This window comes from Myotis yumanensis, unplaced genomic scaffold, assembly GCF_028538775.1.
Source record: "Myotis yumanensis isolate MYYU_CA2020_CCGP unplaced genomic scaffold, mMyoYum1.0.hap1 SCAF_13, whole genome shotgun sequence".
Lineage (NCBI taxonomy): Eukaryota > Metazoa > Chordata > Mammalia > Chiroptera > Vespertilionidae > Myotis > Myotis yumanensis.
This window is the reverse complement of record NW_027223764.1, coordinates 17,736,328-17,763,783: the sequence shown is the minus strand read 5'-3', so window position 1 is coordinate 17,763,783 and position 27,456 is coordinate 17,736,328. Positions and strand designations below refer to the sequence as shown.

The 27,456-nt window shown below is 53.3% G+C and overlaps 1 protein-coding gene across 1 annotated transcript; it reads right to left on the bottom strand.

Moving 5' to 3' along the window:
• Positions 1-18,861: 18,861 nt before the first annotated feature.
• Positions 18,862-24,599, bottom strand: FGF8 (fibroblast growth factor 8). Its single transcript, XM_070431840.1, has 5 exons — positions 24,549-24,599; positions 24,425-24,461; positions 23,417-23,597; positions 20,188-20,294; positions 18,862-19,341 (listed from the first exon to the last, which is right to left on the bottom strand). Exons 1-5 carry the CDS (start codon positions 24,578-24,580, stop codon positions 19,051-19,053), a joined length of 648 nt encoding a protein of 215 aa, XP_070287941.1. The 5' UTR covers positions 24,581-24,599; the 3' UTR covers positions 18,862-19,050.
• Between the last annotated feature and the right edge of the window lie 2,857 nt (positions 24,600-27,456).

Here is a 27,456-nt window from a genome sequence, read left to right as displayed (position 1 = left end):
ATGTATTCTCTATTCAAGCAAATAAATTAAAATTTTAAAATATAACAGCATTTTGCTTTTCTGTCACAAAGGTATACCAGATCCATGGTTGGTTTAATCTCCAGTTTTGCTCTCTTTCTTTCTTTCTTCTTTTCCTTCTTTCTCTCTTTCTTTCTTTCTTTCTTTCTTTTTCCAGTTTTGCTTTCCAACACCTTGCTCTTTAGTCCAAAGCCAGAGCAGTGAACAAGAGGGTGAAAGTCTCAGCTTCCATTCCCCACTACAGGGCTTAGAACCTTTCTGTGACCCAGGCCTCCCAGCTGGGGGACGGGAGAGCGGCACTTGCCCCATGCCCCGCAGGGGTAGCACTGAGAACTGGCTATCTGTTGGTGAAGGGTTTCAGGATCTGGGAATGAAAGAGAATATATTAACACAAAATACTCCTGCTTTTTAACCTCACACAGTTCTAGGGAAATCTAATATAAAGGCTTCAGATCCACTTACAGTTGCTTCACTAAAGGTGAATGTTAATTAGTGACATTAACAATTGTCATTTTCTTTGTCAGCCTGCTTGATGGCTGGGAGCTGCAGGAATCTTGCTATATGAGCCTCCTCTCTTTGAAGAACAAAGTCTCAGTCTGACCTACCTGAAACAGACAGGAAACCTGCCCACCTCAATTACAGGTCTCAGCTGAGAAGCAGGGTTTGGTGTCCACACAGTCTCTCTGAACAGCATTTGCCTAGCTGGGTCCAGTGGCTGTGGCTGATTTTTCTAATGAGGTTCTCCCTTTCTCCTCTCTTCAGTGCCCTCACCCAGGGTGGGATGCACAGAAGGCGTTTAACAATGATGGCTGAACTGATGGCTGCCTCGCTGGCTTCGGGAATGCCCTCACTTTATAGAGAGGAACACGGAGGCACACAGAAACGCACTGCCTGGCACGAGTTCCATTATGTAAGGAATCACTGGTTCAGGCAGGACTCCCAGTTCAACGCGTAATGCTCATTTCTTCCCTCTGAACAGCTTGAAAAGCTCCTACATTTCCATCTTCAAAGTCAGGGAAATAGGAGAAACAGCTGTCATCTAGACAACCCAAGTAAATGACTAAGCCATCCTCCCTCCCCAGATCTCAGTTTCCCCATCTGTAAAATAACAGTATGAGTAAGATGATCGCTGAGGTTCGTTCACCTTCCCTCTGGTCTCTGTACCTTGGACCAATTCTCCCTCCAAGTTGTTATTTCTTTAATTCTTCCAGTTTCTCCAGAGTTTCAAGGGGGCGCTGTGAAACTGATGACCGGGCTGCCAGCAGGCTCTTCCTTCCGTGGAGCTGCCTGGCTGCACGGTCTCCCCGCTGGTAACCAAGCCCTGCCCGCCTTTTGAGCAACCCAGCCCTTTCTTATTGTGGCTGTCTGTTTCCATTTGCTCCTTTTATTCTCCAGGTTTTCCTTGACTCTGATGTTTTTCCCCCTGCTGCACAACAAGCCCTTCTGATCTCTGTGAAAGGCAAACCCGTGTCATTCTTCCAAATCATCATTGTATGACATGTTTTTATATCAGCCGGACAAAGGAGCTATTTGATCAGGGGGTATGGTGTGTGATTGTAAGAAATTCAGCTAGTCGGTGGCAACCATTGTTCCCCAAGCGGCTCCCTGACCCCATTCTGTTCCAGGAAAAACTCCCTGAGAGTGGCCTCTATTCATGGAGTAACACCAGTCCCCAGCCGCGCTCCAGGAGCATGCTCAATTCCTAGCGGTGTCACCGATAGCTGCCCGCAGCCACCCTTTAACTCTTTCATCAGCATTAGGTTTCCAACCCCACAGCTGTTATCACGGCCGTGAGCTTAGGGGGTTAGAGATATAGGCATGCTCTCTGCTCTCCCTCTTATCTTGGAGAAATTCAACCTTCCTTTGAAATGGTCATTTGGAAATTACCCGTCTGCTGCTTTCAGCACAGCAGGCCTGGCTAGCATGCCCTGCCCTCCTCGGTTTTCCCCAGGGCCCAAGTGTTTGGCAGATTGTTAATCAGTCCCCTAAAGATGAGGAAATACTTCCACACTCGAACAGATATTACTTGCTTACCCTTCCCTCCCCTTCCTTCCTGTACACACGGGGCTCCTGTCTGTGTAAGGCCTTGTGTTGGGTATTATAGGAGAGACAGAACTGTATAAAAATTGGCCCTTGGCCCTGGGAATTCAACACATTAAGGGAAATGAGACAAGTGGACATGTATCTGCAGAAACACCCATAACATTTTCTCACCGGTACACCCAAACTATTCTGACCTAACTGCATAGAACAAAAACTACCCAACTGATTAGAGTGCTCAAAACCACACACAATGCAAGCCATACCTACACCGTCTAAGGTCCAGCCTGCCCTACGTGTGTGGATCTCAGCATTACATATCTATAGAATGGCCCAGAGAATACTGGAAGATTCTGTGAAGTGTCTTAAAAACGAATAGTTTGGGGATTTTCCTTATTATCACTGCACTCATTTTACAGAGACTAGAAATGGAGGGACCTAACTCAAGACATGCAAAGCCAGTGGCTGAGCAAATGCTCAAATCCAGAGCCTGTGGTTCATTTCTCCCCTGGCTCATTTTTTAGCATTAAGTTCTGCTCTCTCCAAGAAGCTGCAATAGATTCGACTGTTGCCAGTTCTCTGTAACTACTGTCAGGGAGTCAAGGACCTCAAAGTCAATACAAATGCCAACTCAAGAGTCCAGAATCCTAAATGAGGCTCCTTCTCTGCTTTATCCCCTCTCAGTGTTACTGTGCCTTGAGCCAACCAAATAGCATCCTCAGTAAGACAATCTGAGCCTGATTCCTTCATCTCAATTCCTCTTTGGCTCCAAGGAAACACCCACAATGCAATGGCTACAATATGATTAACAGCCACATGTAGAGTGACCAAATAATGTATTGTCCAAAGTACCTATTCATGTTGTAACATGGATGAAACTTGAACTATTGTGCTAAGTAAAAGAAGCCTGAGACAAAAAGTCCACATATTGTATGAATCTAAATATATGAATTGTGCAGAATAGATAAATCCATAAGGATGGAAAGTAAGTTAGAAGTTTCTAGGGGTCACAAGGGGGCAGGGGAAATGGAGAGTGACCACAAATAGGTGTGGGTTTCTTTTTAGGGTGATGAAAAGAAGTCCTGCGATTAGATGGTGGTGATGATTGCACAACTTTGCCAATAAACTAAAAACCACTGAGTGGTACACTTTAAAGGGGTAAATTTTGTGGTTTGTGAATTTTATCTCAACAACAACAACAAAGATGGGGGCGGGGGGATGGATACCACCTAAAAAAGAAAGTTTGTCATCCAAGCCAGGACCAAGACACTTGTGAGGAATTAATAATTACCTTAGGGAAATGAAAAGTGGGGCAAAAGTAGGTTCACAGTTGTGAGTATTCAAAACACAGGGTTTATTCTCATACTATTATTTATTATTGTGTTCTTTTCCCTATGAACAACTGAAACCTGCTTTTGTCCCACCCTATATGTATAAACCAAGACATACTGTCACTCTAGCTAGAGACACTGAACCTGAGCTCTGCGTGCCATCTGCCTTTACATCTTCTCCGAGGAGCCTGAGAATGGCCTATAGAGTCTACCCAATCAAGGATTCTGTGGCCACTGGCAGCCCCAGGGACCCTATGAATTGGTGTTCTCAGCTCTTTTTAGCTTTTCTGCTCCTAAATATCCCAAGCCCATTTGCGATCCTGTTTCCTCTTGAATGTACCTCCTCTTTTGTAATGAGCTTTAAAGGTTTTCTCTACTCTGTGATATTGGACCTCTTCGCACTCACCTGAGACTTATCCATTCATCCATTTGTTCACTTATCAGACAATTATGTGATGCCTGCGTTGCCAGTCAGTCAGTATAGGGGCTGAGGATCATACAGATGGAGTCAAGTTTCTTTCCTCCGAGGAGTCCACTTTCTACTAAGAAGGTTGACATTTAACTAAAAGGAAGTGCAACCACTTGTGAGATAGAAGAGTGTACTGGGTACAGGGAGGCCCAAGGAAGGAGAAAGTTAGTTCTCCCTGAAGCTGGGAGTTTCTAGATGCCCACTGCTCGACTTTCCAGAAGGACTGTGATGGGGCCTTCCTTTGGCATCTTGCAGGAGGAAAAAGGATGCTTCCTTTGTCTATGATTTCCTCTCCCATTCCCCATGGTTCCTGTGCCTCTCGGCCTCAGCAGCTCCTGAGGACAGAGCCACTAGCAACTCTGGAGCCTCTTTCCTGGGTGACCTATACCCCAACTCAGACTCCCGTTCCCTGGATGTCATGTGGATCTTTCCTTCCTAAGTGCATTGTGTTCTTGCCCATTTTTCTGTCCACTCACAAAGGCTTATAAGGTTAAACTCCTTGACCGAGGTCACACAGCTGGTTAGGAACAAAAGCCAGGCTAGAACCCAGGTTCAGTCCTCAAAGTGAAGTCCTTATGAGCTTCCAATGAGGGGTTTTATTTTCCTAACAAAGTGCCTGTAACCTGAAGAGGGAATCCCCAGTCAATCCTAAGTCAGTTTTTAGTTTTGTTTTGTTTTCCTTTTCTTTTTTTTCTTTAGCCGTCAGCCTAGACCAGTGGTCAGCAAACTGCGTCTCTCGAGCCACATGCGGCTCTTTGGCCCCTTGCACAGAAGTCGGTATTTTGTGGAAGAGCCACAGTCAAGGGGCCAAAGAGCCGCATATGGCTCGCGAGCCGCAGTTTGCTGACCACTGGTCTAGGCCATGAAGTTTCAATCGCATGGGCCACGAAGTTTCAATCGTACTGTACATGCGCGCCCGTATGTGGTATTTTGTGGAAGAGCCACACTCAAGGGGCCAAAGAGCCGCATGTGGCTCGAGAGCCGCAGTTTTCCGACCACGGGCCTAGACCATTTCAGGGGTCATAAGTAATGATTAGTGATCCCTTCACCCCAGGGGTGCATGTCAAGGTCTCAGGACAAACACCAAACTGGGAATTCTGATCACTTGAAGCTGCTGGTGCAACCCCAGTCCCTAAGCCATACAGCTGGGAACCCACAGCCAGTGGTTTCTCACCAGGCAGAAGGAGCAATGGCACTTGGTTTCCCCTTGATACAGAAGGAAAAGCTTACACTTGGAGGAGTCAGAGGCAGAAAAGCTTGGGAATGAAGAGCTTGGGTTTAAAGGCCGACAGATCTGAATTTAAATCCTGGCTGCATAACTGTGGGAGGAAGATATTCCTTCACTTTTCTGAACCTGTTTCTCCAATTGTAAAACAGGGATACTAACTTATTTAGGAGATAAAATCCTCATGAAGATAACAACTACCACAGAGTATCATTGTGGGAATGAAATGAGATGAGGCGTATAAGGGGCTTTAGCACAGTCCCTGGTAGACAGTAAGCACTTAATAAGTGGCAGCTATTATTATTATTTCTTTTCTAAAACTACCTCTAATCTTCGAAGGGTCCTAAACTCTGGAGATTGTTGGTCAAGTCTCCTCAGAACGTGGTTACAGCCCTCTTATTTGCCCCATAATGGCAAGACCAAGCATTGCCCTGACCAATTTGGCTCAGTGGATAGAGCGTCAGCCTGCGGACTGAAGGGTCCCAGGTTCGATTCCAGTCAAGGGCATGTACCTTGGTTGCGGACACATCCCAGTGGGGGGTGTGCGGGAGGCAGCTGATTGATGTTTCTCTCTCATCGAAGTTTCTAACTCTCTATCCCTCTCCCTTCCTCTCTGTAAAAAATCAATAAAATATAATTGCTGTAAAAAAGAAGGAACTCTTACCATTTGCAACGGCATGGATGGAACTGGAGAGCATTATGCTAAGTGAAATAAGCCAGTCAATGAAGGAAAAATACCACATGATCTCACTCATTCATGGATAATAAAGACCATTATAAACTTATGAACAATAATAGATACAGAGGCAGAGCTGCCTCAAACAGATTGTCAAACTGCAGGGGGAAGGCCGGGGAGGGTTGGCGGGCAGGAGGGAGGGGGGTAAGAGATTAACCGAAGGACTTGTATGCATGCATATAAGCATAACCAATGGACATAAGACACTGGGGGGTAGGGGAGGCCAGGGAATTGTCAAGGGCAGGGGGAAAAAAAGGGACACATATGTAATACCCTTTGTAATACTTTAAGCAATAAAAAAAAAAAATTAAAAAAAAAAAAAGACCAAGCATTAAGGCAGCCAGATTGGAGTCCGTTTATTCATTCACCAAAATTGATGAAGCACCTATTATAAGTGCGGCCACAGAAGATTGCCTGCGAAACACAACGGGGAGACGACAGGTTTGGAAGGATATGTAGGCTTTCCTCCAGGCAGAGGCAACAACATGTGAAAAGACAAATGCATGGGGAACGGTAAAGAGATCTGTATCACTAGAATCTCCCGGGGAAGTAGAAATAGCTAAGTTTGGAAAGTTGTGGCCACATTATGAATTTTATCCCGTGGGCAAGGAGAAACAAGGGAGATTTTGAGCAAGCAGGTGACTTGAAAGAAATCTTTGGCTTTGTTTAGAAATTTTTATTCTGGCTGCTTTGTAGTGGAGAGATTACAGAATGAGCCCCAACCTTTGGGGCCAGGGAAGGGGGTCTCGGCCTGCCAGAAAAGTCGAGAAAGTCCTGCTGCTACTCAGCTCCCGAGAGAGGAGTTGGTTTGCTCTCCACTTGCCACATGTGCTTCTAGTTCATTCAAATTTCACACAGGTTCTTAGGGACTGCCAAAGACTTCAGAATTTGTTCTTTAACAAGACAGAGCTGAGGTGAATTCCTCTCAAAGTTTTATTGTCAGTAGTATTCAAAACTGGTATTGATTTTGGATTGTAGACGCCTGAATTTCACCTCTGACTCCAGATTAATCAGCTATATGACCTAGGGCAGTGGTCGGCAAACCCATTAGTCAACAGAGCCAAATATCAACAGTACAACGATTGAAATTACTTTTGAGAGCCAAATTTTTTAAACTTAAACTATATAGGTAGGTACATTGTTATTAACTTAATTAGGGTACTCCTCAGGCTTAGGAAGAGCCACACTCAAGGAGCCAAAGAGCCGCATGTGGCTCCCGAGCCGCACTTTGCCGACCACGGACCTAGGGCAAGTAAATCTCTATTCCCCAATCCTTCTTCCCTTCAACCAGGGGGGACCTTCCCTCTCCAGAATTCCCTAACATCTTGTTGGTACCTGTCTTAGGTCACTTCTTCTATTACATTCTGCTCTGCATTGTTAGTTATTGTTGTACTTTGCAGAGTAGAAAGACTGGAATCAACAGATCTGGCTTCAAATCCTGGCTCAGCCACTTGCCAGTCGTGTGGCCCGGAGACATTATTTAACGCTGCTGACCTCTACTTTCTTCCTCTGTAAATACAGAATCGCTGCCTAATACATTGAGTCATTAGAAGGTCAATAGGAGGAATGACTGAAATAATGTGTGTAAGCACAGTGCCTGAAACATGCGGCACTCACTAAAGAATATGTATGCAATCATACTACACACACACACACACACAGTAGTCTTGGGACCTAAGCACTTAGCTTAAAACATTTATGAGGATGGCCTCAGTGTCAATATTGACATTACATATATGCCTTAATTTTCTTATCTTTAAATGGTAATGACATTATCTGATCCATCTGCACTGACTAGTTGGAATAACATTGAAAAACACACCCATTTGTAATTGCCTATTTGATATCAGACCATCATTTGTGTATCTAGTTTCTCTTTGTAAACTTCCCTGCACAGGAACAAAGTCATTGCTTTCACTGTGGATGAGCAGCGAAGTGGAGCCCAGGGCTGGGTGCACGGCAGTGGGAAGAATAATAGTTAAGACCCACATTCCACAAGGAGGCAGCCCTCAAGCTGGGAGGTGCCCGTCTGCCTCGCCTGCTACCATTCTCAGTTGCCACCGTCTACTGACTACATGGCCATCACAAACCGTGACTCTACGTTTATCCTTGAACATGGTATCCTTCGTTTCTAAGCCCAAGTCCCAGTCACTAATGGCAGCCAGAAGCCAGGCCTTAAGATGCCCACATGCTGAGAAGTGAGCAGGAGCCAGAAGGATCTCTGTCTACCTGTGGGGCAGAGCCAGTCCTCGGTGCTGGTCCTAGAGGGTAGTCAGGAAGCCTGAGCTTGGGAGGCGGCAGGTGAAAGGCGAGTCAGCAGGCCACAGCCTGCCGCTAGGCTCCTGGCCATTAGCACAGCAGAACTACTCCTCAGACCGAAGCCGCCCGCCACGCCTAGTCAACAGCCTGGTCCCTGGGACCCAGCCCAACCACCTCACCTTTGCCCTTTTCCCAGGTCAGCTCAGGTCCAAGGATCCTCCAAAAGGGAGCATTCTACTGGATTGGGACTCAAAGTCAGTCTTCGGAGCAACGCAGAGGCAAACGAGTAGCTCAGCTAAGCACCTCCCTTACGTGGAAGACGGAAGACGAGGCGATTCAGCCAATGGAGGGCCTGGAACTGCTCTGGAGGGTGGAGCAGCAGGTTCCCTGTTGGCTCCCAGAACATCTCAAAGGCCTTGGGGTGCCTTCTAACCTACGTCTGAATCCTTAGAGGCAGGCAGGGAGGGAGGGGGTTGAGTTTAGGATAAATTCACTCAGGTCCTTGGGCTCTGAGGCGGGATTAAAGGCTGCAGAGCCTGCAGTGGCCGAAGACACTTTAGCACTTCAGAGACCAAAAGCCCTGGGTTCAGATCCTAGGTCAACCACTAACTAGCTCTATCACTTGGGGCAAACTGCTTAATGTCCCTTAGCCTTAATGTCGCCGTCGGTAGAATGGGACTAGGAGTATGATCTTGCAGGGCTATCGTGAGGATAAGAACTGACTGAAGATGCAGCACCTGGCACCTGGGTGCTCGATATGATTATTACGCTTCTCCCCTCCCTTGGGTTCACTGACCGCCCCAGCAGCCCGCTGGAGTAAGGGGAAGCAGCTGGGAGGGGGTGGGGAGGGTAAGGGAAGGGAGGGGGCAGCTTGAGTGACTGCAGCCCAGCCCTGAGGGCCTCACAGGGGATATTGGCCCTAGCCACAGGTGCACCAATTACTCTCCCCTTGAAAAGCCCGGGGGTGCACTTCCCCCTCATTTTCCCACCCGGCTCAGCCCGTCCTTTGGTTCTGCAGAAGGCAGTGGCAGCTCCACAGCACCAGTCCACTGGCTGGTCGTTTGTCTTCGGGTTTCATGGCCTCCCTGAGGCTCACGGTGCCTTGGAAGTTTTCCCTCCCTTTCCCAGCCACTTCCCAGGCAGCCTGGGAGCAGCTCGGGTTTCATTCCTGGGAGCTTTGCTCCGAATGGAAGTTTCTGGTTAAGATAATCCCTGGGTATGAGTGGTCAGTGCAGGAAGAGACAGGAGCCTCTCCAAGAAGCTGTGGGAACAGCCCCACTTGTCCAGGTGCTCTGAGCAGGCGCGGGCTCAGCTGCTGGTTCTGGAGGCACCTTCCCAGGGGGGCCAAGCGGGTGGCCCTGGACAGGGGGCCTGGAGCCCACCCAGCCCTTCCTCTCTGGACGGCCCTCGCATCCTCTTCCCCTGGGTGCCTCAGTGAAGCCTGAAGGGTTCGGACCCCCCCCCCCCCCTCCTTCAGCACCTGCCCCAGCTAAGATGTCAGACACGAAGGAGGAAATGGAGGGGATCCCAAGCCCTGAGCCACCAAAACAAGCTTCGTTTACATCTCTTTTATGGAATGGGCTTCTATACAGGTTTTCCTCCTGAAATCAGCTGCTCTTGTCAAAATATTTTTTTGAAAACAAACACTCTAGTTCAAACCTTCCACCTTCTATGTAAGGAAGTTGCGGGTCACGAAAGATGAATTTCTCTGAGGATGCTGCAGCTGCTCATTCTCAACTTCTGTTTCTCTGCGATCGCTTTTATGATTCGGTCAAGTGGAGTGCCTGGTACTCACCCACTCTTTGCTCACACCACGTGGGGTGACACCTTTAGGTTTACTAGTCTGTGAACCCCAATACCTGAGGCACCCAAGGGCAGGGACCTGGCTTTGTCTCCCCTTTATCTCCAGCAACTCAATATTTGGTGCACACGGCATGAAGTTGGGACTGAAATGAGTTGGGCTGTTCTCCATCAGACCCAGGTCCTTTCTCCCATGAGGCTGCCTCAACTCTGGGCCCTCCTTCCGCACACCTCCCCAGCTCCTCCTCTGTCTCAGCCTGTCCCACCCCTCATTCCACCTAACTGGCTACCGGGTCATCTGTGTGACACGGGAAGCTGTGGAAGTCACAGGTCTATCTGGCTTGCTCACCATTGCTTCCCAACACTTGCTTTAATGCCTGGCATAGAGGAAGTGCCCAATCAACTTCTCACATGTTAGTGCAAGGCCCTGGAGCATTGGCTGGGAGGAAAGATAAGGAGCCTTGAATGTTGACTCTGTGTTGTCTGTGCTCCTCTCCTTCCATTCTTTCCAATCCAGACAACTCACACTTGACTCTCTCCCCTGTTTGTGTGGGCTGCTTTGGGGGTTGGGAGAGGGGAGGCCAGACCAGGTCTGAGGGGCAGGGTGGTGAGGACCTGCATGCTGACCTCTGAGTGAGCAGGAAGACCACACCCCTGCAGAACACATCGTATCTGCCCCCCAGTTCTCCTAAGTCTGCAGGGCCTCAGGCCTTTGGCTGGCTCACTTGCTTGGATGAAGTCAGGCTTTAGGTGCATGAGGAACCTTGCCCTTTATCTCACCCCGCTTCCTACTACCTTGGGCGCAGGGAAAACAGCTCCCTGGAGACTCTGCCTTTCTCCTGGCTCCTCGTGGTGCCACTTAATGACATCGCCATGCAAACCTGGGCTTGCAGGGACTGAGCTCAACTGGCCCAACTCTCCCCCAGAGGCCCTCCCCACAGTAGCCACCATTTGTTAGGAATTTTTGGTAAGACCCTCGGCTAGACACCTTTCATTCTCCTGGAAACTCTAATCCTCATGACAACTCTATACGGTAGAGTACAAACCCCATTTTGCAGGTGAGGAAATTGAGGCCTAGAGAGGTGAAATGACTCCGTTTACAGTTAGGGAGCCAGGATTCAAGCTTAGTTCTGTCTGACTCCAAAGTCCTTACTCCTAACCATCTTGCCCAGCCACAGCTGACCTCTGGCTGCTCCTGTAGCCATGGCTCTGAATTCCTTCTCTGACTTCACTGAGGCCTGAGGACAGTAATAGATTCCCTTTCCCTTCCCCCTCCCCACCCACACTGCTGGTTGAGGAAAGTGCCCCCACATGGAGGCCTGCGTCCTGGGACAGGCTCCTGGTAGCGGTCCCTCCCTCCCTCACACACCTGCACTCTCCCACCTTACCAAGGTCCCCAGGACAAAACTCACAATTCCAGGCACTAGAGCTTAGGCTCTGACCCTCCTCTCTCAGCATCAACCTTGGGCTTCAGCCTTTGGTCACCGTCCCACCCTGTCCTCCCGCTTTTATTCAGAACCCCAGCTACCAGTCATGCCTCACCTGGGAGCACCCTAGAAACTACCTCTCCCTCCCTGGGCTGCTAGCACCTCCTCTCAGGAAACCCGTCTTCTCTGCCCAGGCCCCCCCACCCTCCACCCCACCAGGGAGGATCAGGCCTGGCTTAATGGAAGTGGCTGGAACTTGAGCCCAAGTAGAAAAGTCAGCGCAAACCCTCAGAAGCCTAAGACCCGGCATCCTACTGACCCAGCCTCTCCTATCGGAGCAGGGATCTGGCAGACCCTACATGGTGTATTACCCACGATGAATGTTTTATGAGTGTGCTCTTCATTACTGCCGGCTGTGGGAGCTGGGGCAGGGGAGGGGGGACAAAGCCGCCCACAATAGATGCTGGGCAGGGAAATGAGGTGGGAGTACGTTAAATGGCCAGGGGTAGGTTGTGATGGGATAGGGGGATTTCTCTGAAGAAAGATTTCACAAGAGTTGGTGATGTTTGTCCAACTGAAATGATTAAATGTCGGCAGCTAGAAATAGGAAGCAGTCCAAGAAGGTAGAGGTTTGAAGCCTGAGTTTGGGAGCTGTGAGCCCGGGGGCAGACAGAGGGACAGCTGGAATTTGGTGTTGACCCTGGCCACTCCCACCCTTGGAAGCCACTGGCTGGTTCTCTGGGGAGTCGGCTTGGGTCTCAGGGCCCAGGTCCCTGGCTCCTCAAGGGCTTGCCATTCTGCCACTCCCAGGCACTTCTGGTCCTCTGGGCTCAAGGTAGCAGGAGGCCACAAACCACACAGAGGACCTGTCCGGGCTTGGACTTGCCCTCTCAAAGCAGTGTCCCGTCCTGGGCCTTTGTTCCGAGCCCCCCCAGCCAGGTCCCCAGCTACAGCCCATCTGATCCTCATCCCCAAGTGCAAAAGCCAAGGGCGTTGTTTGACACAGGATAATGCCCTGATTCCCCTCCCCTGTGTGCCCTCACCATCCTACCAGTACACCACACCAGCTAAGGAAGGAAGGGGAAAGAAACGCCGCTCCCCAGTTCAACCCAGTGGCTCCCGCTTGTTTCGTATCGCTGAGAGGGGGACTGGGGGGACTGTAGGACTGAGCCTGAGCCCTTCTCAGCGTCTGCCAGCCAGTAGGTGGGGGACATGCATGAGGGTTAGCTCTGGGCCTGCCCAAATGGACAGTTCATCCTTCAGGGTCAGCAAGAGATCCAGATGGGGAAGAGACAACCAAAGGGACCTTATTGGCACAACCCTCCACAGTAATGTGGGACTTGGGGGTCCCCCTGGAGTTCCTGCCAGCTCCCCATCTGTCTTGCTACCACTTACTCCTCCTCTTTCTTCTGCTCTCTTTGGCTCTTAATTCCCCTTCACTCTCTCCTTTGAAGTCCCCTGGTTGCTATGGAAACCCAGTCGCAGGGAAGGAAGGAGAATTTGGGGAGGTTCTGAGACGTTCATCCCAACAGGCCCTACTTAGTTACTCGTTTGTCCAGATTCTGAGACGTTATTGCAGCTCGAGGAAATGGGGGTGAGCCTGGGCAGGCAGCCTTGGACCTTCTTTTAGTGAAATCGTGCATGTCTGGATGGGCTCAGAGGGTCATCCATCCCAGGACTCTTCTCAAGTCTCCCTGACCTTCCAGCATTTCCTAAAGCCTGACCCAAGTCCTAGGTACAGAGAACTCCCAACCCACCTCCTCCACTCAACACCTCCGAGTCTACTCACATTTTATCAGTTGATTGCTTCAACTAATGTTTACTGCATACCTACAACATACCGGCACTGTTCTAGGCACTAGATAATCACCAATGAGCAAGTCAAAGTTTCCGCTCTCTTGGGAGAGATACAGAAACCAAAAGCAAGTATATACATAAACAGGATAATACCAGATAGTGATAAATACAATAAACATTTGCGACAACATGGATATACCTAGAAGGTATTTTGATGCTAAATAAAGGAAATAAGTCAGACAGAGAAAGATGAATACCATATGATTTTACTTATTTCAGAACCTAAAAAAAAAACCACAATAAAATAAATGAATAAGTAAAATGAAACAGAAACAGATCCATAGATATAGAGAACAAGCTGGTGGTTGACAAAGGGGAGGAGGGGCCCCGGCCGGTGTGGTTCAGTGGTTAAGCATCGACCTATGAACCAGGAGGTCATGGTTCGATACCCGGTCAGGGCACATGCTCTGGTTTTGGGCTCACTGGGGTGGGCAGGAGACAGCCAATCAATGATTCTCTCTTATCATGATGTTTCTCTCTCTCTCTCTCTCTCTCTCTCTCTCCCTCTCCCTTCCTCTCTGAAATCAATACAAATATTTTTTTAAAGGGGGGGGGGAGGAACTTTTTTAAGTTTTTAATTAAGTAAATAAATAAGATAGTGGTGAAGCCACTATCCCAGGTACAAAAAGAAGAAAACATTGACAGACTTTTCTGTAATTGTCTGTACAATCACGTGATTCATATATATATAACAAAATTAGAGGCCTGGTGCACAAATTTGTGCATGGTTGGGGTCCGGTCAGCCCACCCAATCGGAGCTGATCAGGCCAGCTGGACAGGGAGAGGGGATACAGGAGGTTGGCCAGCCAGCCCCACCCCCGATAGGCCCCCTCACCCTAACCACCTGCAGCCCCTCCCCCTGGCCAGCCCCACCCCTTGGTTGAACTTCTGGTCTAGGGAACAATTTGCATATTAGCCTTTTATTATATAGGATAAAGCAGGGAGTGATGACAGAAATCTACATAATGAGCAGTTAGCCATCCAACTATCTAGAAGAGCATTCCAAGCAGAGAGAATAAGTGCGAAGGCTCTGAGGCAGATATGAGCTGGAAGGCAGTGTGGCCAGAAGGCAGTGGGTGAGTGGGAGAGAAGCGGTAAGGTTAGGGCAGATGGGACCACATGTTTTAAAATTTGTGCAAACCGAGAACAGAAAGGATTGTAGGGAGATAAGAGAGGAATCAGAGAGAGCAATTAGAGGGCTGTTGCCATGAGCCAGACAAGACTGAAGATGGCTTGGAGCAGGGTGGTAGTAGTCGATGAGTGGAATAGATGTATTGGATTTGAGGATGCTCTGGAGGGAAAGGGAGCAGGGTGAGAGGCAGTGGGAGGCTGAGAGAAGAGTCAAGGAGACTCCCGGGTTTAAACCAACTCTGTTGGCTGCTTCCTCTTGGCCCTGGGTTAGTGGAGGTGGGAGGAAGGGAAACAGTTGTTGACAGTAATGCTCTCCCCTAATCCCACTTAAAAGCTTCATGCTCAGAAATTGTTCTTTTGTCTTTATCACCAGGACACCACCAAGTCTACTCATGTTTTATCAGTTGGTTTTCCTCCCATCTATTTCATGGGCCACACTTCCTCAGCCTTCTTTGCTGGTTTCCCCCTTCACCTTGACCTCTAAATGTTTAGAGTATACCAAGGCTCAGGCTTGGAGCTCTTCTATTCTCTATTTATGCTCACTCCCTAGGTAATCCATTCCATCTCTTGGCTTTTAAAAATCACCTGTGTGCTGAACACTCCCAAATTTATATCTTCATACTAGACCTCTCTCCCCTGAATTCCAGACTCATACACAATTGCCTACTCAACATCTCCACTTGAATATTTAGTCATCTCAGACTTACCATTCTCTGCACCTCCATCCACTCCTTCCACTACACACACACACACACACACACACACACACTCATAACCTCCCTCACTTGGCTCCAGCCACACTGGTCTCCTTCCTCTTCCCCTAATGCAATAAGCCTTTGCACTTGCTGTTCCCTCTACCTGAATGGCTTCTTCCCCAGATATCTTTTATTATTATTATTATTATTGATTTCAGAGAGGAAGGGAGAGGGAGAGAGAGATAGAAACATCATTGATGAGAGAGAACAATTGATCGTCTGCCTCCTGCATGCCCCCCACTGGGGATTGATCCCGCAACCCAGGCATGCACGCCCGACTGGAATTGAACTCGGGACCCTTCAGTCCGCAGGCTGACGCTCTATCCACTGAGCCAAACCACCCAGGGCCCCCAGATATCTTAATGCCTTACCTCCATCAGCTGTCTACTCCAACATTAAGTTTTCAGTGAGGCCTTCTTTGACCAGCCTATTTACAATTGCTGCTACCCTACTCCACCTTTCAGCCTCACTTTTCTCTGTAGCGGTTGTCAGTATCTGCTATTCTACACATTGTTTGCTCGGCATCCCCCCACCCCCACCACTAGAATATGAACTTCATAATGACAGGGTTTTGTTTCTTATTCCCTGCTTCTCCCTTAATCAGATCAGAGCCTGGCACATACTTGGCACTCAATAAATAGTGAATGAATGAATGGAGTTAGGGAAAGACCTATAGTCCTCAAGAAGCAGCCTGGGTCTGAGAATTAAGACCTCATTTCTAGTACTCGCTTTGGCACTAGCTATGTGGCTTCTGGGCTCACCTTGTCTATCTGTAAACAGTGGAGAACTTCTGGTCCCTTGCTAGTGCCGCATTCTAGAATGAGGCTTAGCAGTAGCCCACCTTCAGCCATTTGACTGAGGGTAGGAGGCAGGGATAGACAGGACCTGGTGGAGTAAGAGGAGGGAACTCTTGCTCCTTCTTTCTAGTCAAGGTTTGGGTGGAGTCTTTGCTGGTTTTGAAATGAGAGGCAAGGTTTTGGCTTGGACTTGGAGCCCTGGTGAGGAAGAAGGAATGAGGGGTCCAGCTCCACACAGAGGCCTGGTCCCTAAGCCTGGGCTCCTCCTCATGGGGAATCTGTGCCTGTGAGGGCCTCATGGGAAGTGCTGCTATAGGAAAACGAGGAGAAGGGAAGGTGGGAAATCAGGATGGGTAAGAACCAGGGAGGGCGGACTGAGAGGGCCGCCTGCTGTGGGATCACCTGGGCCGCACATTGGCCTTCAGTGGATTCTGGGAGATGAAGCCTCCATGCAGACCTCAGCCAGCGCCCACTCCAAGGCAGACTGGCAGGCCTTTTGGCTGAGGAGAGCCCAGCCCTCCTCCTTTTTCTGGGCCTTGCAACAGCTCCCTGCTTGTTTTCCCCGAAATAAATGGGCTGAGCATATTGGGCCAGCAATAACCCCTTGAAATCAGTTGTTATCACAGTTAACAACCAGTTTGGCTTCAGTTCAGGCTGTGAACTATCAAACCACTAAGTGCCGGTAATGATTGATTCTTGGCCAGTTGCAGCTTGAGTGGGCTGTAAAACCCCATTAGCGAGGGTTCTGTGGAGGCAGCAACGCAAAGATAAACAAGGTGGTGGGTGCCCTAGCCCAGCCTAGCCCGCTGCTTTGGGCTCTGCCCCATGGCACCTTGGCCTGGGGTCCTGCTGGGATTCAGCCCCTTCCCAAAGCCTCAGGCAGTCTCGTGGACCACATACCCACCGTCCTGTCCACTTCTAGTCTCCCCCAACCCCGCTTAGTCATCTCCCTCCTCCCTATAGGCAGGTCCAGCTCTGTGGACAGCCCACCTCTTCTCCCTTATCACAGCCATAGCACAGTTCCATCCCACCACTCTGGAGCACTCAGGCATCATTAGCCTGGAGGTTTCCCGGGTAGCTTTGGCCTAGCCAGTAACCAGCCTTGGCCCAGCCTGGCCCCACTTTGTGGCCAGGATCACAGGCAGGGAGAGTCTGACATTCCACCCCACCCCAGACTCCCTCCTGTCCTTTGGCTTCCCCCAGGAATTGCTCTCAAACAAATGAAATGTGGGTAATTACTGGGCTAGGGGCTGGACAGGCGGCCCTACAGATGAAAGCATTTCCTGGACGGTCTCTTCATTTGCATGGCATCAGAAGCTGCTCAGAAGGTGTGACTTTTCCCACAGTGAGACCCCAGCTCCTTGCACAATAAAGCCAGGCTGCTCACCCAGAATTAATTAAAGGGGGAGGGGAGGAGATGGAGCAGAGTTGGAGGCACTAGAGCTGGGGAGCTGGAGGAGAGATGTCTACAGCCCCCCTCCCCAAGTCCCAGTGTCTATAAACCAAACCTACTGTATCCAGAACCCCTCACCCTCATAGCAGGCTAAAAGAAGTGATGTGGACAAACCCCAGGGTATCCCCAATCTCACTACTCCAAGGCTTTCCACTGAACCCTGGAATTCCTGATCCACCTGGAGGGCCTGAGCCTGGGACTTGTGGCTGCAACTCTGGGAGACCTATGTGTTTAGAAAACCTTGGGGTGCTCCCCTTCCAAAGGAGGTGCCGAAGAACAGAAGCACAGAGGGAAGAAGTTTCTGGATTGTCCTAGGAACTGGGAACCCTCAAAAGAGGTAGCAAAAGCAGCTAGCATGGGAGGCCTCAGTTATAAAGACTGGGCCAGCTCTGCCCTCGGGAGACCTGTTACTTCTGGGTTTGGGCTCTTCATCATACCATACCATGGTGTGGTATGAGACCAGTGTCACCAGTCCGCATCCAAACACACACCCCTCCACCGCCATGGACCGTCCCTTTGCCCACACCATGACCTGCTCTACTAGCCGACCTCTGCTTCCCTTTCCATCCCATGCCCAGTTCCCTTCCCTCCAAGCCCCATCTCTCCAAGGGTGGCAGCCTCTCCCTAAACCATCGTCCCTGGACTCTTTGCAGCACCTGAGCTCAGCACCTTCTGCTCACAGCTCTCTGACTGGATCTCCGAAAGCTAACACTTGTTCTGTGTCACAATTGTCAGCACCAGCCTTGGCGGTCCCCCCTCGGACAGACCCCCACCTTGGACCCTGGCAGCTGCTCTTTTCTTTCATTTTCTGGAGTCTGATACTCAGAAAGAATGAGCTTCGGCACCTCCTGTCTCTCTCACAGACCTAGGCACACACAGAGGCACTTCTTTTAGACTCATTGAGTCCATGATCGCAGCTCTGGTCCTAGGAGAGTCATCATTTCTGGCCCAGAGGTGGCCTGGGGAAGTGTTAGCAATAAATCCTGTTAAAAGCTAGGAAGTCCATGTCTCCCAGGACCAGCTAAGAGCCTCTTCTTGCTCCTTTCCCTGCTCCTGTCCTCCCAGGAAAACCCTCCAGTGACAATGATGGAGACAGCAGACAGACATGGGGCCTGAGGCTAAAGGGGGGCTATAGTCAGAGATGGGGCCTGATTTGCTGCATCTCCCAGACCCCTCCCCCTCCGCCAGCTGGGGCAGAGCAGGGGGAGGGAGATTGACCCCAGCAGGACTCACCCACCAACACACATTTTTAATATGCAAATTAAATAAATATTTTAGTCATTTAATAGCACTAATACACAACCTCCCCCAACTGACACCCACCCTTAAAACACCTGATCTAAGTGCCTACCCTTTCCTCCCTGCCCCCACCTGGGGGTGCAGTGGAGTTCCTGGCTGCCTGGCCAGCTTGCCCTGAGGGCATTGGGGGCTCAGGAGCACCTCTGCTGGATTAGAAAAGCCGCCCCCCCCTCCCCCCCCGCCCCCGCCGACTCCTGGGCCACTAACCGGCCTTCCTAAGAGTTAAGAAGACACCACAGCCAAGTGGAATACAAAAATAGAGCCTCTCTTTTGTTTAAAAAAAAAAAAAAAAAAACCAACAGCAAACAATTATCAACAACTAGAACCCGGGGCTCCCCAGCTGCTCCCCAGCCTTCAGTGGCGCAGACCTCATCTTGCTTGAGTTTCTCTGTCTGTGCTCCCCCGAGAAATCTCTGTGCTGGGAGCTGCAGGAGGGGCCGGGCAGGCGCCTATCTATCGGGGCTCGGGGGCCCAAGTCCTCTGGCTGCCCCGCAGGCTGCGCGTGAAGGGCGGGTAGTTGAGGAACTCGAAGCGCAGGCTCTGCTCGGTGGTGTGGTGGCCGCGGGGCAGCCGCTTCATGAAGTGGACCTCGCGCTGGTGCTGCCGCGTCTTGGAGCCCTTGCGGGGCCGGCCCTTGCGGGTGAAGGCCATGTACCAGCCCTCGTACTTGGCGTTCTGCAGGGCCGTGTAGTTGTTCTCCAGCACGATCTCCGTGAAGACACAATCCTTGCCTTTGCCGTTGCTCTGCAGGTAGGAGTGCCAGACACAGCGTTACTGGGCTCTCTCCGGAGCCCCCCCATCAGAGGCAGAGGGCAGGCGGCCCCAGACAGCAGGTGGGCACCCCAGCAGATGGCAGGGTGGGCAGGAGCTGCAGCCCCACCCCCTGCCTGGGCACCCGCTCTCTAATCCCTCACAACCCGCAGCCCACCCGGCAACTTCCTGTCCTCCTGGGCAGCAGTGACACATGGCTATCTACCGAAAGGGCTGGGCCCCAACACAGAGAGGCAGAGAGGGGGCCCAGACCCTGCCTGCCCTGGCCTGCTGCCCACCAGTCTGGCCTGAGCAGCTAGCACCCGTTTCCCCAGCTGCCCCCCTCAGTCCCTGAGGATTCCAGCTCCAGGGCCCCTGGGCAGCCACCCTATGGGGGAGGGGAGGCCTGCGAGGAGGCGCTGAGCCTCAAGCCCCAGAAGCCCAGCAAGCGGGGAGCTCGAGGCTGGAGAGGAGCCGTGACTAATGGGGCCATTTCAGAGCTCGGCCGAGGGGCTGGGCCTGCGGCTTACTGAACATTCCAAATGCTGGTACCATGTAATTGGACATAATAGCAAAGCAATTTGGCGATTTGTTAAAAAGATATATGGAATTTACCAACCTCCCCCAAGCCCCTTCCCTAGCCTTCCTTCTTCCCTCTTTGCCTTTATAGCTTTTCATCTCTCAAGCAGCTCCCTTCTCCCTCCCAAGCATTAGGTAACCCCAAGGTGGCCCTGTGGCCCTCAGCCCACCTTGTTGACATCCTAGAGGAGCTCCGCCAGCCCAGCCACTGCCCAGGCCCCCGGCCCCCTCCTCCCAGCCCCCTTCCTCCTGGGGCTTCACCTTGGCAATCAGCTTCCCCTTCTTGTTCATGCAGATGTAGAGGCCTGTCTCAGCTCCTCGAACCCGAACCCGGCTCCCAAAGGTATCTGTTTCCACAATGAGCTTTGCTGTCCGGGACAGAGGAAGGAGGTTATTGGAAGCTCCCCGACCCGCACTGACCTATGTCCTCACCCCAACTGGCCCACAGACTTGTCACGTCCTAGCAGCACCTGCTCGGAGGCCCAGGCACCCAAGAGGTGGGCTTCAGCCCCCTAGGTAAGATCAAGTCCCCTTGCAGGGTCTCAGGCCCCTCACCTAGGTTTACAGAGGAGGATGGACGAGATCACGGTGTACCGGCTGGGCTCTGCAGAGTGGTTTTGGGGCCATCAAATTAAAAAGAGCCTCTTAAAACCAGACAGTAAATGACTTTTATGTCAAGGCTTCATGACTAGATTTCTCCTGCTACTCAAAAGATCCAGGAGAATGTTTCCAACTCAAAATATTACGTGCACATGCCTACAGATAATTATATACATCTGGGTGCAGCGGTGACCTCCAGTCCTGAGGCTAAATGTCGAAGCATTCCCTCCTGCTTCTGGCACCTGGGGCTCTAACTCACACCCCTGGCCACCCACCTCCGCCCTTCCCCACTGCTGCTCTGCTGAGGAGCGGATAGGGATGGCGCAGCTCTCCCTAACACAGCCCAGCCAGGACTCAGACACCAGCTTGGAGGGTCCTGCCTCTTCCCCAGGCTTCCCAGGCACGTAAGTCCCCAGCCCCAGTGTCCAGAAAGCAACAACTCATCGGTTTTTCCTCTTTCAACCTCCATCACAGGCGGCTTCTCACCCCAGTGACCCGCCCTCTCTGTGGGTGTGGAGGGAGAGGACCAGGCACACTTTTCTCCCAGTCTGGAGAGGAAACATGGAGCTGAATTCTATGCCTTCTTCCCCCTCCTCCTTGCCTTCAGGCAGCCAACTTGCCACAGAACCAATTCCTCCCCACTCGCTAGGTAACTCCTCCCTCTGAGGCTGTCCCCACGGAGGGAGTGAGGGCTGAGTTAGCCCTTTGGGACAGAAGGGGATGGGTGTCCTGCCCTCCCTACCGCAGAGCTCAGCCTCTTCCCTCCTTGAGAAAGCGGTTCTGGGACTCCCAGAGCTGCCTCCCAGCCTACACTGACAAGGTGGCACCTCCTCTGCCTCTGAAACTACTGGGAAGATGGGCATCAAGGTCAGCAAGACAGCCCTCATCGCCCAGCCTGTGACTGCCCACCCCCTTCACATAGAGGCACAGAGCTGGGACCCAGCAGCCAAGACCTCAGTCTGGCTCCAAGTCAGCCAGGGGAAATGCAGCTGTCACCTCTCCTCCCACCCACCTCCTTTTGGATGCAGCCAGTCTGCTCATCCCTTTCCTGGTCCGTCTTCCTGAGCCAGGAGCGGGTGCTTTTAAGGGCCAGAAAGGACACTGACAGGCGAAGGGCAAGAGAGGACCCCACTCAGAGGACCTTGGCCCAGCGGGGCAGATCGGGATGGAGTAGGCCCCTCGTCACTTCCTGGGGCCATCAGGAAGCAGCTAGGACCTCTCTGCTGCTCTTTTCCAGACGCTTCCTGTCCTGGCTGGACACCCTGGGTCCCTGCTTTGGGGCCCTTCTGCTTCTACTCCTGCTGAGCAAGCAGGGCCCAAGGAGCCTCAGGAGAGAAGCGGGCACCAGCCCCCTGATGTTGAAGACGAGTTCTTCCATGGCCAGCGCAGCCTCTCCTTCCCTCCCCAAAACCCAAGGATGCCGGACCATTTGCTCTGATGGAGGAAACCCAGAAGGAGCCGGGCAGGCATTCGTTCCCTTTCCTTGGAAGCTGAGAAGGGCAGCCAGCAGCCACTTTGGAGGGACAAAGGGCCGATTGGCTGGCCCTGCCAGCCCAGCGGGGGAGCTCGGCCACCGTGCAGGCCGCCCCCACCCCCACCGTCCAGAGCCCCCACTCTCCTTCCTGGATGTTTCTGGGGAGCTGGGGCTGCAGTTTACAGCGGCTTTCCCGGCCGGGCTTTTGGAAAGCTTAACATTTTCAAACCTATTCTTCCACCCAGTGACAGATTTATCCCAGGAAAATTATGTCTCCTTCTCCAGCTTTGAAGGGAAGTCAGCTACGTCGACGCAGAAAAAATGCAGCGAGACATACTCGATCCCCCAAACTGGCTCGAGAAGAGGAGAAAGTATTCAGGAAATGTTAAAAAAGGTGAAAGTAAGAAGAGTTTTAATCGCTCTGCCAGACGCGGGGGTCTCTCCAGAGATTCATAGAGAACAATCTTGAACCTCTTTTTTAACATTTACAGACTTGCAACTCTTTTCAAACTCCACATCTGAAAAAGGGCTCGTTCTTTTTCTGTTTTATATCATTCTTCATTTTTCTTCTGAGCTCTTAAAGTGCCTCACCTTTTTATTACATTTTAATAGAGTCTTCCCCTCTCCTTTCATGCTTGTTTAACTTGGTCATTATTTAAAGGTTTTTAAACTCACAATAATCGCGCTCTAAAAACAACACCAGCCGCCCAGAGGGCTTGCTTTTCTCCGGGTACATCAGGACTCTGGAAACTGGCCTTGTTTCCAGGCAGGAATATTGAATGTTTTAGAAATCAATCAGTCCTCAGCCTCTCCCCCCGCAGTAGCTCCCTGTACTCAGCACCCCACAGGGAGCCGGCTCTGACCCACCACCTGGGTTCCTGGGTAAGTGGAGCAGAGAGGGCCCCTTCCCAAGCCTCGTTCCCATGTGTGACTGACCCTTCTGATCACAACATTTAAAGGTTCACAGCAACCCCCCCCCCCCCTCTAGCTGGGAGAGTTGGGGGGACTTCTCTCCCTTCTCTTTCCCACTCTCCTTTTGTGGGCCCTGGCGACATATCCTCTTTCAAGAGCTTCCCTGAAACCTGGCCCCCTCCCCCTGAACCCTCTGCCTCCACCTGCAGCTGGGGAGGGGTGTATGAAAGGGGGAGGTGTAATGGGAAATTCCTGGATTCATTCATCTGCTGGGCAGGGAAGGGGCACCTGTGAGCCAAGTACTCCCCAAGGTCCCTTCCCCAGACCTCTCTTCTCCAGCTGACCCCCAACATGCGTTTTGGCCTTAACCCCTTGCCTTCTGAGCTGGGGAGCCCGCAGGCCCCTGGCCCACGCAGTGGGGCTGGTGGGTGCAGGCCCAGCAGGCCAGCCGGGGGCGGGCAGGTTCCGCCAGCTACTGCAGGCTGCACCGCGCAGCCGCCTTACCGAAGGGGTCCCCGTCCTCCGCCATGGCGTTGATGCGCTTGTTGGCCAGGACCTGCACGTGCTTCCCGCTGGTGCGGCTGTAGAGCTGGTAGGTCCGGATGAGGCGGCGGCTGAGCTGATCCGTCACCAGGCTCTGCTCCCTCACATGCTGTGTAAAATTAGGTGAGGACTGAACAGTTACCTTTAGGAAATTGAAAAATACACAACACGCCATTATAATGCTACTCTGCCCAGGGGCCCAAGTGGCCCCCATCGCCCTGTCCCCCACCCCCCTCCACTGCCCCCGGCAGCCGGCAGGGGCTGGGGGTCCCCCCAACATGCCAGCTCAGGCCACCACCCCCCTCCCGGGAAAGCCGGGCAGACCCAGCCTCACGCGGACGAGCCGGGGGACGGGGAGGGTCCGGACCCACCTGTTGGGAAACACCCTGGGACTCGCGGCCGGCTCGGAACAGGGAAGCCAGCCCCCTGCCCGGCGCAGGCCCCCCGCCCGGGCCTTCCTGGAAGAGCAGGGCGCTGTTCAGTGGGGAGGCAGCGCGGCCCGACCCCTGACATTTATAAAGACGAATTCGCGGAGCAAACGCTGAGCTCGCGGAGGGCCGAGGCACCTGATCTTTCCCCCAGGCCGGCCCCCAGCCTCCCCCGAGAGCCCGGAGAGGCCCCGCCGCGGTCACCCCGACTTCTGACCACGAGCGCCCCTTCCTCGGCGCCAGGTGTGTCTGCCCGCGAGCCCCCCTCCCGCCCCGCCCCGGCGAGGACGCGGGGAGCCCGTGCGGGACTCCGACCTCGGGCTCTCGCTTCGCCGGTCGCCGGCTGTGTGACCCGGGGCGGGGCGCTACCTCTCTGTGCCTGCGCTCCCCGCTCGGGACAGGTCGGGGGGCGCTTTCTAAGGTCCCCCAGCCCCGCGGCGCGGGCCGCAGCGACGGTCGCGGGGCCCCTGCCCCACCTGGCCAGCGGGCCCCCGCCGCCCGGCCCCGGCCCCGGCCCCCGCCTCCGCGCGCGGCGCCTTACCTGGGCTTGGAGGCAGAGAACCAGCAAGTGCAACAGCCTGTGGGAGACAAAAGCGGGCGGAGAGAGGGGCGCGGGTGAGCGCGGGGCGGGCGCGCGGCCGGGGGGACGGGGCGGCGGTACTCACAGGCAGCTCAGCGCCGAGCGGGGGCTGCCCATGGCGCGCGGCCCGGAGCGCGGGGAGCCCGGCGGGATGACGCCGGCCCGCGGGCGCACGAGCCGGGAGCGGCGGCGAGCGAGGGCGGCTCGAGGGCGGGGGCCCGGCGGCGATGCCGACGCGGCTCCGCGGGTCCCGGGGAAGGGCGAGCTGGCCGCGCCGAGTCGCTGTGCGCCGCTCCGGGAGCCGGTGGCCGCTGGCGACTCCGGAGCCAGAGCGGGCGGAGGGTAACGGGCCGGCAGGGTGGGTGAGTAGGTGGGAAGGGGAGGGGGGAGGGGTGGGGGCGGGGGGCGCCGCACCGGGCGCAAGGGGGGAGCGCGGGGCGGGCGGCCGGAGCCCGCAGCCCCGGCTGGGAGCTGGGGCCGGGAGGCAGCCCGGGGCGGGGGCGGGGCGGCCGGGGCGGGGCGGCCGGCGGGTCTGGGATTGGGGGTCTGGGCCAGGGGAGGGGTCTGGGGACCCGCCGGAGGGGTGTGGGCCACCGGGGTGGGCGCCTCTCCCCCATCCGGGGCCTGTCCCCTCGCGCGCTCTTGAGGTTTGGACACGCGGGGATGGGGGTGCCTCGGGCGCCCGCTCGGTGGAGTCCCCCGACCCTCCGCAGGGGCTTCCCGGACCGCCGGTGCGGCTGAGTGGGAAGGTGTCTGGGCTCCACCGTGGGGCCCGGTGCACTCTCGCCCCAGGCTATGCGACCGGTTATTGAGCCACCTACTGTGCGCTCCTGCTGGTCCTGCCCCTGGGAAGTGGCCGCTGACGCTGGACCGAAGGGCTGTGAACTCGGCTCTCCGGAGGTGCGTGCGTGTGCGACAGGGAATCAAGCCCCATCCTCCTGCTGATACCTCGCCTGGCCTGTCTCTCCCGGCTTCTTCAGGCTCCAAGAAGCCCAAAGAGAGAGAAATCTCTCTCCTTCTCCCCTCCCGCCCCCATTATCACCATCACCTCCCGCCCCGGTGCCCCTGTCCCCCACCCCCACCCCATACAAACACACACGCCCGCCTAGACTTGGGAGGAACTAGGAACCACCTGTGTGAGGGAGCCCAGAAGTCCCTGGCAAGGACCCCCCAGTCCCTGCCAATCCCCAAAGCAGCTAGCTGATGGGGCAAAAATAACTACTGTCAGCTGCTTTTCCTGGGGAAGAGCCTTCATCCAGGTCCCCAGCTTTTCTCTCTCAGAGTCTCATCATTTGTGCACTTGAGGTATTTTCACACCTACTGTGTACTGGACAGGGACCGGTGCTCTGTGTCAACTGGGGTGGGGGAAGTGCCGAAGGAGAGGGTATGGGCTTGTCTAAGCCTTTCCCAGGCCCTCCTGGCTTCACCACCGCACCTCCCAGGTGGAGGGGAGAGGGAGCTCGGGAGCCATAGTGCTTCTCTGGGAGCAGCTGGTGGGTAGAGGTGCCCTGGGATGGGCACTTCTAAGCAGCAGGTGGAGTCGCTGATGCCCAGCCCAGCTGCTGCCTCTGACCACACCTCCTGGCCCCCCTGGCCCTTCGTGTCCTTGGGGATTGGGCTGGAGGAGATGGGTGGTCTCGGGAAGCCATTAGGCCGTAGGCAGAACGCAGGCCTTTTTCCAGCAGACAGCCAAGTTCTGCCTACCTCTCCTTTCTCTGTGTCCTACCTTCCCCCACTGCCAGCCATAATGCTAGCCCTGAGCAGTGTACACATGGGGAAAGAGAGTCAGAGGACTTGTCCCAAGATCTCAACCCTTCTCAGAGGAGTGGACTTCCTGAGCCCACCTGTTCTCCCTCCAGGAGTCTGTTCACTCCACTGGCTCTTGCCCAGGCAGATCTCCAGGCAAGGACCATGTCTTCTTAGCTCGGAACTGGCAGCTCATGGCACAGAGCTGGGCAGGGTTGTTCTGCAGTTCGTATTCAATGAACAAGTAATGGGGAAACTGGCTAAGCATTTAGACCTCAGTCCATGGGCTGCTTCCCTGACTTGCCTTCACCCTTTGTCCCAACAGATAATAATCATAAACACAACCATTTATTTGCTAAACCCACTGGGAGATGGTCGCATGGGTGGGGGGTGGGGAGACCGGTGAGGTGGGCTCCAGTGCCCACAGCCCAGACCATCCCTTTTTCTTTATTGTGCTCCTCCGTGTTAGAGGTCTGAGGGACACCTGTTGAGTGTCTACCTCCCCAGCTGCACTGCTTCAAGCAGGCGGGATACTCACCATCTTAATCTCATGCCTGTACATAGTAGGCCCTTGAAAAGGTTTATTTGCATACATGAATGAATGAATGAGTGGAGAGATGGAGAGCAGAGGATGGGAAGGGCCTTCTCCCCACCAGGGACCAGGCCTCTGAAAACAGTCTGATGAGAACAGGGAGCAGGACCCCGGCATCCAGCCTACCCTTAGTGGTTGTACATAGTCCTGCAGTCACAACCAGAGTCACTCTGGGCACCAGCCTTTCCTGGAGTGGGGGTGAAAGCCAAAGCTCCTGGCTCCGATCAGGGTCCAACCAGGTTCTGGAGTCCCCAGAAGGTTCTGAAGGCCCTGGGCGGAACCTCTGTGATCTTAACCCACCCTCCTCTCTCTCCCCCAGAGAAGATGGGCATCTAGGGCCTAAACGTGTGGAGGTCAGGGTTTTAGTCCTGCTCCTTAACCTCTACCAAAAGGCCTGCCTCTACAGGACCAGAATTCCTTTACATTTGGAGAACTTCCCCTGAACTTGATCCTCTTCAGTTTGGGGGGATTCTTCTCATCTCCCCAAAAGCCTGTGTCTCTAGAGGGTGCAGATGGGGACACACCCTAACCAGGCCCCAGGTACAGCCTGGGCACACTCTGTGAGTGACAGATGCAAATACTCCTTAGGGGCCCCAGCAGGCTGCTCTCTCCCTCCCTCACTCCCTTGCTAGCCTCCCAGCCAGCTCGCCTGCTC